The sequence below is a fragment of the Acanthisitta chloris genome, unplaced genomic scaffold, assembly GCF_000695815.1.
Source record: "Acanthisitta chloris isolate BGI_N310 unplaced genomic scaffold, ASM69581v1 scaffold24042, whole genome shotgun sequence".
NCBI lineage: Eukaryota > Metazoa > Chordata > Aves > Passeriformes > Acanthisittidae > Acanthisitta > Acanthisitta chloris.
In genome coordinates this window covers 26239-37094 of record NW_008662587.1, presented here as the reverse complement: position 1 = coordinate 37094, position 10856 = coordinate 26239, and the positions used below count along the sequence as shown (strand labels likewise).

Below are 10856 nucleotides of genomic sequence, written 5' to 3'. Positions count from 1 at the left end.
CCAGCCAAATCCCCGGCGGGCTGGTGGACCGCATGACGGAGATCCGAGGGTTTGGGGCTGCAGAGATCAAGGACTTCTTCGACCAGATGTTCCTTGACAACAGAGACCTGTCCAGCCAAGTGCTGCAGCACATCAGGGCTAACAGGTCCTTGCACGTCCTGTGCACTGTTCCTGCCTTTTGCTGCATTTCTGGTTCCTCAATCGCTTACTACCTGAAAAACAGCACTGAGCAATCCCAAGAAATGAGTGTTGTCCCCAGGACCTTATCAGAAATCTACTCCTACTATTTCAAAATGGCTCTGAGTGGCGACTGGCCAGAAAAGCCAAGGGAAACCCTCAGGATCGAGCAGGCTGTGAACAACAGCAAGAAGATCGTGGGCAGCCTGGGCAAAATGGCCTTCTACGGGCTGCTCAGAAGGAAACACGTGTTTTATGAGCAGGACATGAAGGCATATGGCATCGACCTCTCCCTGCTGCAGAGCAGCCTGTGCACTCGCCTCCTGCTCAAGGAGGAACTGCAGACCTTCACTGCGTACTATTTCTCCCACTTAACCATACAGGAGTTTCTGGCTGCTCTTTACTACTACACAGCGGCGAAGAGGGCGATATTCGACCTCTTCACGGAGAGTGGGATGTCCTGGCCCAAGCTGGGCTTCCTCAACCACTTCAGGAGTGCTGTCCAGAGGTCGCTGCAGACAGAGGACAGGCAGCTGGACATCTTTGTCCGTTTTCTCTCTGGGTTCCTGTCCCCACAGGTGAACAAGCTGCTCTCTGGGTGGCTGCTGGTGAAGGATGAGCACAGTGGCTTCAGAAGCCAAGCGATCAGCTTCCTCCAAGGCTGCCTGCACACCAACTACACCATCTCCTCGCGCACTGTGAACACCATGCACTGCCTGTACGAGATCCAGCACATGGAGATCGCTAAGACTGTGGAAGAGGCAATGAAGACTGAGAGCTTGGCTGGAATGCTCACCCCTGTGAACTGCTCTGCCCTGGCTTACCTCCTGCAGGTCTCTGACGTCTGCATGGAGGAGACAAACCTCTCCAACTGCCTCACCTACAATGTCTGCAAGAGTCTGCTCTCCCAGCTCCTCTTCTGCCACAACCTCAGGTGAGTCATGGTTAGATTGCACTGGGAGTAGCAAGCAGAGATGCCAAGTTGTGAATCACAGGATCACAGAATGGTTTGGGTTGGAAAGGACCTTAAAGTCCATCCAGACCCACCCCTTGCCATGGGCAGGGACAACCTCCGCTAGCCAAAGTTGCTCCAAGCCCCATCCAACCTGGCCTGGAACACTCCCAGGGATGGAACAGCCACAGCTTCTCTGGGCAATCTGTGCCAGTGCCTCACCACCCTCACTGGGAGGACTTTCTTCCTAACTTCTAATCTAAATCTCTCCTCTCTTAGTTTAAAACTGTTCCTCCTTGTCCTATCACTGTGTAAAAAGCCACTCTCCCTCTTTTTCATAAGGCCCTTTAGGTCCTGGAAGGCTGCAATGAGGTCCCCCATGTGACTCAAAACCTCAGGTGTCGATGGAGACATGGGCCCACCAACACTGTCCACCCCCAGAGAGCTGCCAGAGGGTGGTCAGTGGGGTCAGCTCTGCTCATGTCCTCTGTCCTACCTGCCATGGACAGATGTCACGGGAGGGTCATCCTTTCTCCGCTTCATTCTCCAAACACTTCCTTTTGACCATTCCTTGTGTCTTCTCCAGGCTGGACAATAACCAGTTTAAGGACAATGTGATGGAGCTGCTGGGCAGTGTGCTGAGCGTGAAGGACTGCCAGATCCAGAAGCTCAGGTAGGACCTGGCCCAGGACAGACAGGATTGCCTGGGGATGCAGCGTGGAGCTGGGGGCACCTCAGAACCAGGGTGAAGGTCCTCCAGGGATGTCCCTCCCTCACTGTTCCTAAAGAAAGCATAGACATCCATGGATTGTCACAACAAACTGCTTCCCAAGGTCACAGCAGATTGCTGCCAGCTGAGGCTCTCCAAGGAGCCTCTGATGTGTGGGGAGGATGTTCTCCTGACCCCTACACAGGGAGATGCCTCACCCCAGACAGATGGGTCCCCACTTTCCCCACCTCCCTGCCCTTCCTCTTGGCTGCACATAGAGTGCCCTTGCTGCAATCTGAGCTCCCTTTTCATGACACAAATGAATTTTAAGTCTAGAAATGCCCCTTCCACCTAAGTCCTTGCAATCCCTGCCTGCTGTCCACCTCAGGTGAGCATCCACCCCTTTGGTTGTAGTGTAAACCAAACACTCCCCATGGCTTTTCTCTGCTCACCATTCCAGCTCTGTCCTGGGACCTGCCAGGGGCTGTGAAAGTCTTTCTCCCCTGGAAAAATACTTAATTTTGCTTTTTCTGGGCAGCTTGGCAGAAAATCAGATCAGCAACAAAGGAGCCAAAGCCCTGGCCAGGTCACTGCTGGTGAACAGGAGCCTGACAGTGCTGGAGTAAGTGTTCCCCTCTTACCATCTCCTGCCACACACACAGTATCCACTGGAATTCCACATACACATTCCCATGATCAGAGCTGGGCTGGATCCCACCCAGCCTTACTGAGCTGGGGAGGGTCTCCAGCCCCTACAGCCACCACCACGAGCTGCTGGCCTGATGTCCCAACCTCAGCAGTGCCATGTGGAGGCATCTGGCTTGAACTGGGCATGTGCCACTGCAGCTTTGCTAACCTTGGCTTTCCTGCCTGTCCTGCCCCAGCCTGCGGAGCAACTCCATCGGCCCCACTGGAGCGAAAGCATTGGCTGATGCACTGAAAAAGAACCAAGTCCTGCTCTCCCTGAAGTAAGTCTCAGCTCTGTGGCACCTCCAGGAGCAGATCCCTAGGACAAGCCCCCTCCAGCCCTTTCCTGTCCCACCAAGGTTTTCCTGACCTCCAGGGGATACCCTGGACACAACCTGGGTCAGCTGTGCTGGGCACTGAGCACAAGTGCAGCCAGCAGAGACCTGGTGAGCAGGGCAGCCCTGGGCCAGAGATGTTGGGATTCTCCCACCTCCCAGTTTCAGTGGGTCCAGGTTGGGGTTGAGGTACAGGTCCATCCCTTGCATGGGAGCTCACAGGGTGCTGGTGAATGGAAAGAGGCATCTCCCATGGGAAGGTGGGAAGGAGACTTCTGGGCAGGGATGCTTGGGTGCCAGGTCCCCTTCTCATGCCAGGGACAAGGGTACCAAGTGCCAGGGCAGGTGGGCACTGCCCTGCACAGCATGCCATGCATGGTTTCACACCTCTCCCCTGCAGCCTGCAGCACAACACCATCAAGGAGGATGGTGCCACCTTCCTGGCCGAGGCCCTGCTGACCAACCACAGGCTGGTGACCCTGCAGTGAGTGCCTGGGACCTGCTGTCCTCCCTCCAGCCACCCAGCAGACCACGGTGCCCCAGATGGGGACGCTGTCCTCCCTCCAGCCACCCAGCAGACTCGGTGCCCCAAATGGGGACATGGCACCTGACATTCACAGGTGTCTTACCTTTGCAGCCTGCAGAAAAACGCCGTGGGAGCTCAGGGTGCCAGGAAAATCGCAGAGGCTCTGAAGCAGAACAGCAGCCTGAGGGAGCTGATGTAAGCAGGGCATGAGTCAGAGGGACAGCGATACCAATGCCACATCTGGGATCTGTGGGCAGGGGTGGCACAGGACACTGCTGGCTCTGCCCAGGGATGGTGTGGGTGGAGGAGGCAAGGGCTGCAGTGCTGCCCTCAGAGCGACCCCGTGGAGATGCTCTCTCTGCCTCCAGGGATGGATGCAGGGAGCTCTCTGCAGAACAGAGAGGCCAAGTGTCCCCTCCAGCAGAGGCACACAGCAGGGCTCTGGGCTCCTTGGAACCTTTAAAAGCCATTGCAGCTCCAACCAGACACAAGAACAGAGGTGTGCATAGGTTGGAAATGAGATGGCAGTGAGTTCCAGCTCATTGCTGGAGCAGAAGGAGCCTGAGGGAGGAGAATCCAAGCCATGGCTGCAGGTAACATCTACTCTTCCTCTTCTACCTTAGCCTCTCCAGCAACTCTGTGGGAGACAATGGCTCCATTGCCTTGGCTGAAGCTTTGAGAGTGAACCACAGCCTGCAAAGCCTCGAGTAAGTCCTCCCTCCACACCTGGTGGTCTGCTGGCTAACAGAGCTCAGCCTCCTCCCTCCAGCTACATCTGCCACCCCCAGAGCCCCTCAGGCTGCTCCAGACCCTCCCCACCTCTCCCACTCACGGGTGCTCCATTCTTTGGGAGGATATTAGTATCTTTGGTTCTTCTCTCTCTCATAAGTGATGGGAACTGACTAAGGAGGAAGGTACTAAGCTGGGGCCTGGCAGAGACCTTCACTCCCCAACATTCCAATAGCAGCCAGAGCCTGCTCCTGCCTGGCCAGAAATGGGCACTTTTCACCCCAAACATGACCCTCCAGCCTACCTGCCATGCCAGGACTTGCCTGTCCTCATGCCTTCCCCATTTTGTCCCAGTCTCCAGAGCAACTCCATCAGCAGCACAGGGGTCACGGCGCTGACAGCAGCTCTCTGCTCCAACAAGGGACTCATCAGCCTCAAGTAAGTGACTGACTGTCCTTCTGGCCACCCTGGCCAAAAACTGCTGCTGGGCACAGGCACTCTGGGTATGTGCCTGGTTGTCTTCACAAGTGCTCTGGTGTGCTCAGAGCAGCTCCTGTCCCTCCTCAGCTGTGAAGATCTTCTCTCCATCATTAGCTTTCTTCTTTTGGGACAGCATTTGTTCAGCAGTGGGTTAGGGTTAGGGTTGCAGCAGGGACAGGAGGCTGAGAAAAAGCCTCGATGGGCCACCAGTGCCCACGGGATACAAAGGGAATGGAGATGCAGGGAATAGGGATACAGATGCTGGTAGAGATGCAGGACAGACAGACCCAACAGGTGCAATAGATGGTCTCAGCTCCAGAGCAGAGAGTGAAGAGGGCTGTGGGGGAACAGCTGATGCCTCAGCCACTCCTCCCCAGCCCTGTGTCTATCTGCAGCCTCCGGGAGAACTCCATCAGCAAGGAGGGAGGCCCTGCCATCGCTCACGCCCTGCGGACCAACACCACCCTCAGGAAGCTGGAGTGAGTCCCACGGGCCCCAGGAGGGAACCCACAACCTTTATCTGTCCTAAACTTTGCATGCATGACCTGTGTCCTCTGTCCCTGCTGCAGCTTAGCAGCAAACCTGCTGTACGACGAGGGCGGCAAAGCCATCGCATTAGCCATGAGAGAGAACCACGCGCTCACGTCCCTCCAGTGAGTGTCCCCCTGACCTGCCTTGGCTGGAAGACCTTGTGTGGACACAGGCAGGGAAACTGTTCCCGACCCTCAGCCCCTGCAGGCTGTGAGGGTGGCACTCCTGGGTCACCCTGCCCGGGAGGTGTGCTCTGACATTCTGGACTAACCCTCCACCACGAGGGGTGGGGGTGGATGAGTGCTGAGCCTGGAGGGAACAGGGCACACTCACAGCCACAGGCTTCCCCTCATGTTTTCTCCTGTTTGCAGCTTGCAGTGGAACTTCATCCAGGCAAAAGCTGCCACGGCCCTGGCACAAGCACTACAGTCCAACAGCAGCCTGGCCACCCTTGAGTAAGTGAGGACACAGGTGGATGGGCTCTGGGCAGCACCTCCTGACCAGGACCTGCCCGAGGACTCTGCCCTCACATCACTCCAGGGGCGGTGGCAGCAACACCTCCCGTTAGCCCAAGTTGCTCCAAGCCCCATCCAACCTGGCCTGGAACACTCCCAGGGATGGAGCAGCCACAGCTTCTCTGGGCAACCTTTGCCAGTGCCTCAGCACCCTCACAGGGAGGAATTCCTTCCCAATATCCCATCCTTCCCTGCTTGCTGTCAGTGTGAAGCCATTCCCCTTTGTCCTGTCCCTCCAGGCCTTATCCAAAGTCCCTGTGCAGCTCTCCTGGGGTCTCTTTAGGCACTGGAAGGCTGTTGTATCCCCCCATTGCATGTCGTTGGCTGGAGATGCTCTAAGTGCCTGGTGGCCTGGAGCCCCTCAAGCCATTCAGGAATGCTGAGCACCCTGCCCTGTGCTCGCTGCCCTCGCCCTGCTCCTGGGGCAGACACAGCTCTTGTGTCTCAGCTTGCAGGAGAATGCCATCGGGGACGAGGGAACCGCTGCCCTCTCTGCTGCACTGAAGGTCAACACAAGCCTGGCAGCTCTCCAGTGAGTATCCAGGCTGAGATGGGGCTCTGGTGTCTCAGTCTGTCTAACAATCACACCATGAACACCTCTCAAGGTGTGCTGAGGTGTCCCTGTTCCCTTGCAGCCTGCAAGTGGCTTCAGTTGGTGCAGCTGGTGCCCAAGCCCTGGCAGAAGCCCTGATAGTCAACAAGAGCCTGCAGATCCTGGAGTAAGTGCTCTGTGGGGCCATTGAGTCCCCATGGCTGTGACACACCCCCAGGGAGTCCAAGACCCTGGTCCTTATCCCAGCATCACTTCCACCCTGCGTTGTGTCCTACCAGACCTGGTTTGCCTTGTCCCCTGACTCGCTGCTCTGGGACCACCTCTCCCCCCAGGACCATCCTGGACTGTCCTTACCTCCTGCATCTCTTTGCAGCTTGCGGGGAAACTCCATCGGTGTGGCAGGGGCCAAGGCCATGGCCAATGCGCTGAAGGTGAACCGCAGCCTCCGCCGGCTCAAGTAAGTATCCCACTCTCCAGGAGAAGCCAGGAAGAGCCTTTCCAGACCTTCCTGGAGGGAGCAGCAAAGGGATGGCCAACTCAGCAGTTCTCAGTGGGGCAAACCCCTGAGCAGGTGGCTTTTCCCTGTGACTATGCCATGCATTCCTTTCTGGTGGCCACATCTTCCTAGCCAGTGTTCCCTGACCCTTCTGCCTCCCCCAGCCTGCAGGAAAACTCCCTGGGTATGGATGGAGCCATCTGCATTGCCACCGCTCTGAAGGGCAACCATGGCCTCACCTATGTGAAGTAAGTGGAAAGGGAGGGATGGGGGAGACCAAGGGAATCACCCTGGGACCTTCCCCACCATTGGCACTGCCCATTCCTGACTGCCCCACAGGGACCTCCCCAGTGGGGCAGGGGCATGCCATGCTGCTTCTGTGTGACAGCCACCACACCTGCACGGCCCAGACCCCACAGCTCCTCTCCAGAGGTGCCTCTGGGGCAAAGAACCACTCCAGAAGCCAAACACTCTCCAAAACATCCCAGGGATGGGCTGGCTCAGCCTCTCCAGCTCCCCAGGGGCTTTGTCCAGCTCACCTGGCTCTCATACCCAGAGTCCCCTGTGACTGAGGCCCCAGCAAGAGCTCCTGGATGATGTGGGGAGGGCAGAGGTGGTGCTGGATGGGAGCATTTCCCATAGCCACGAAGGACCCTGCTCTGCCTCATGTCCAAGCCTGAGCCTGAGCCTCTTTGCCCCCAGCCTGCAGGGGAACCGCATCGGCCAGTCGGGAGCCAAGATGATCTCGGATGCGATCCGGACCAACTCGCCCGACTGCGTGGTGGACGTGTGAGGGTGTCTGGCTGCAGCCAGGAGGGGCCCAGTGGGGCCCTAGGGCCAGTGTGACTGCAGAGAGCAGCTTGGTGCCCCTCTCAGGGAGGAGAGCTGGGGCAAGGAGAGCTCAGGGCACAGCCCAGGCAAACCTAAGGGTCCAGATCAGCAGTGCAAGAGGGTCAAGACTGGCTCGTGTTGAAAGCTGAGGGATGTACACCCATGTCCCTGTTCATCCAGGCTGTGGGGGAGCTTCAAGCAATGGGTGAAATGCAAACAGGAGGGAGGAGGGTGCAGATCCCACATGCCAGACCGTTTCCATGGGTGACTTACCTGCTGGCAGCAGCACCTCCTGTGATGTCCATGGGGTTACAGCACTGTGCTCCAACTCTGCCCTGACTGGGCACATGATGACCAACCCAGAGCTCCACCGTGTCCCACCCTCAGTCACACTGCAGCACCCCAGCTGGGGCTCCAGGGGCTCCTCCTCCATCTGCTGCTGCCAGAGATTCCAGGAGAAATGGGTAAAACAGGCAGGATTCACCTTCCCACCTGGCTCAACACAGCCTGGCCCTGCAGGCTCCCCTTGAAACCCCAGAGGGATAGGAGAGTTTTGCTGCTGTCTTGCCCTGGTAAGAGCACTGCTGCCATGTCCCCAGTAACAGACTGGTGCTGGCCAGGCATGTCTGGAGTGTTTGGTAGAGCTGTTCTCCACCTAAGAGTCAGGCAACCCAGGGCACAGGAGTGGAACCATCTAGAAAAACCTTGAGAAATGAAAAGGCCTCAGGAAAATGGGAGTAGGAAGGTAAACATAAGGAACTGCCCTGCATGAGGATGGGCTGTCCCCAGCACACCAATCTCACTGCAACACTGGGACTGCCTCAGCCTGACGTTCTGCCTCTCAAGCTCAGGCTGGAGGTCTTGGGTCTCCTGCTGTTGTCACAGGTGAACAAGTCTGTGACATTGGGATATGTCTTCCCAATGTCCCAGAGTCCCAGCTGCAGCCTGAAAGCAGATGAGCCAGGGGATGCCTTCATGTGTGGTGCAGAGACCCAGTGCCTCTCCAGAAGGTGCCAGGGTTGCAGGGGGACTAGTAGCCACACTGTGAAACCCCTCAGAGCCTCCCCCAGCCACTGCTCACTCTCCCCACTCCCAGCCCACTCAGGGCAGCCAGTGACTGCTGCAGGGCCTTGGGGCCGACCCCAGAAATGCTGGGCTGAGCTGTGGATATGTACATACTTGGAAATAAACTGGTTCCTGCATGAGAAGATGCCCTTGTGCAGCCTTGTTCTTGCACTGCTTGATGTCTGGGGTGAGCTGCAGACCTCATCTCCTGTGCTGCTGTGATGAGAAGGCTCATGGATTTTCCACGAGGTGCCACAGACCAGCACACACTCTTCAGTAGGATATGGTGATGCTGAGTGACTTGGGTCCTACCTCCTTCACCCTTATTTCAGGGCAGACTGAAGCTCAGGCCCAGCTCTGACCAAAGCCTCTACCTAACCCCGAGCTGAAACAGGATCTGAAACACCACCAGCAAACTGTAACTGTGAATCCAGCCCTGAGTGGGAGGCTGGGGCCAGGCCCCTGAGGGATTTTTCTTGGGTCAGATACGTCACTGAATGGATTCAGTTGGAAGGGACCTTAAAGTTCATCCAGTTCCATCCCCTGCCATGGGCAGGGACAACCTCCCACCAGCCCAGGGTACTCCAAGCCCCATCCAACCTGGCCTGGAACACTCCCAGGGATGGAGCAGCCACAGCTGCTCTGGGCAACCTGTGCCAGTGCCTCAGCACCTCACAGGGAGGAATTCCTTCCCAATATCCAATCTAAATCTATATTCCTTCAGTTTAAAGCCATTACCCCTTGTCCTGTCACTCCAGGTCCTTGTCCCAAGTCCCTCCTCTGCAGCTCTCTTGGAGTCCCTTCAGGCACTGTATGTGGTATTTGAGCTCCTCCACACTCATTTCCTGGTTTTAACTCCATACCAGTCTCACTGGTGCTGCTCTTGGCAGAGACAAGCCCACAATCAAGTAAAGGATATGCTTAGGATAAATAGATTGAAACCAGATTTAAAATCAATTGAAATGCATTCCCAGAGCAGCTTTTCATCCAATTTTATTAAGCCAAAAAAAAAATGTTTGGACATAATAAAATGCAGGGAAATCAGGCACATGATGCTCACTGGAGTGAGACTTCTGGCACTGAGTGCACGAGAGCCAGTTTAGTGCAATTATGGAAATAACTGCACATTACTGTGAGCCTCATTATGGATGAGCTGCTGATGCTCTGGGAGTCACTAGCCTGGCAATCCATGCTTAATGAACATTATTTACTGACTCCTGAACTTATGCTGACAGGTGCTTTTCAGACAGCAGGATATTAGCTCCTGGTGTGTGTGCTCTCCAAAGTTTGTGTTCCAAGATGCCTCCTGCTAACTAAGGGCTCAGAAGTCATTATCACTTTGCTCCAGTGGCTCTGGCTTCCTTGCTCGAAGACTGGATTTGCTCGGGGAGATTTCCATGCTGTCATCTTCTAGATCATCCTCCTCCTCGTCTTCATCTTCATCCAGGTCAATCTCACTATCCCCCGAGTCCTCCTGCAGAAAGGGAAACGAATTCAGAAGCAGCTCAGTTCTCCCACAGCAGAGCATCTTTGCCAGCCCAAAAGTAAGGGATGGCAGTGCTGCCCTCCTCCTCTCTCAATCCATACAAACCTCCCCAACCCCAGGGGGCTGACAGACACCACCTCCCTGACTTCTGCTGGATCCTGGATATTAAAAACTCGGCAGAGTGTTTAACTTTAAAGTGATACATATCCTGAGACCAAAGAATCAAGGTGAAGTGGAAGCAAACAGCAGGGAGGAACCCACCTGTGCCTTGGCAGAGACCTTGCGTATCCCTGGCCGTGCTGGGACAGGTGTCCTCTTGGAGAGCCAGAGTGGAAAGAACAGAGAGGCAGAGCAGGGATAAAACCAGACAAGAATGCAAAAGAAAACAGGAAGGCTGGGAGCAGGGAGAAGGCAGCAAAGGCAGGCAGAGCTCAGGCATCGTGTGCCACGCCAGAAGTGAGAGCCCAGGCACACAGCTGCTGGCTCTGCCCAACTCCATGACCCTAGGAACTCCTCAACGGGTTCAAACCAGCCTCACTAGCTTCCCTCCCTTATCTCAGACACATAGGGACCTGCAAGAGCCCCTGAGCAACCCTCTGAGCCCCAGAGCCTGCTGAGAGGCTGAATTCAGAGGGCAGAGCAGGAGCCAAATGAAGGGGTTGCAGCTGAAGGCCTTGGCTTTCCACACCTGGATATGCTGGGGCTGTGCTGAGGGGGAAACACAAGAGGAAGCTGCAAACAGATCCTGGCATCTAACTCTGGCTACACTGCACTGATCCCCCTT

At 56.1% G+C, this 10856-nt stretch overlaps 2 protein-coding genes across 2 annotated transcripts in view; one reads left to right on the top strand and one right to left on the bottom strand.

The window, feature by feature from the left end:
* The window catches only part of NLRC3 (NLR family, CARD domain containing 3), a gene marked incomplete at its 5' end in the record, with an annotated part of 8906 nt that extends 1423 nt beyond the window's left edge, over positions 1-7483 (top strand). The window contains 16 exons of the mRNA XM_009070660.1: positions 1-1111; positions 1716-1802; positions 2377-2460; positions 2723-2806; positions 3261-3344; positions 3498-3581; positions 4010-4093; positions 4470-4553; positions 4991-5074; positions 5165-5248; positions 5498-5581; positions 6090-6173; positions 6277-6360; positions 6568-6651; positions 6855-6938; positions 7393-7483. The exon at positions 1-1111 is cut by the window's left edge and continues 621 nt beyond it. Coding sequence (XP_009068908.1) covers positions 1-1111; positions 1716-1802; positions 2377-2460; positions 2723-2806; positions 3261-3344; positions 3498-3581; positions 4010-4093; positions 4470-4553; positions 4991-5074; positions 5165-5248; positions 5498-5581; positions 6090-6173; positions 6277-6360; positions 6568-6651; positions 6855-6938; positions 7393-7483 — 2381 coding nt within the window. The remainder of the gene's footprint in view (positions 1112-1715; positions 1803-2376; positions 2461-2722; positions 2807-3260; positions 3345-3497; positions 3582-4009; positions 4094-4469; positions 4554-4990; positions 5075-5164; positions 5249-5497; positions 5582-6089; positions 6174-6276; positions 6361-6567; positions 6652-6854; positions 6939-7392) is intronic.
* A 2424-nt stretch (positions 7484-9907) lies between these two features.
* The window catches only part of CLUAP1 (clusterin associated protein 1), a 27103-nt gene continuing 26154 nt past the window's right edge, over positions 9908-10856 (bottom strand). The window contains 1 exon segment of the mRNA XM_009070659.1: positions 9908-10060. Within this exon segment, the coding sequence (XP_009068907.1) occupies positions 9908-10060 (153 nt within the window).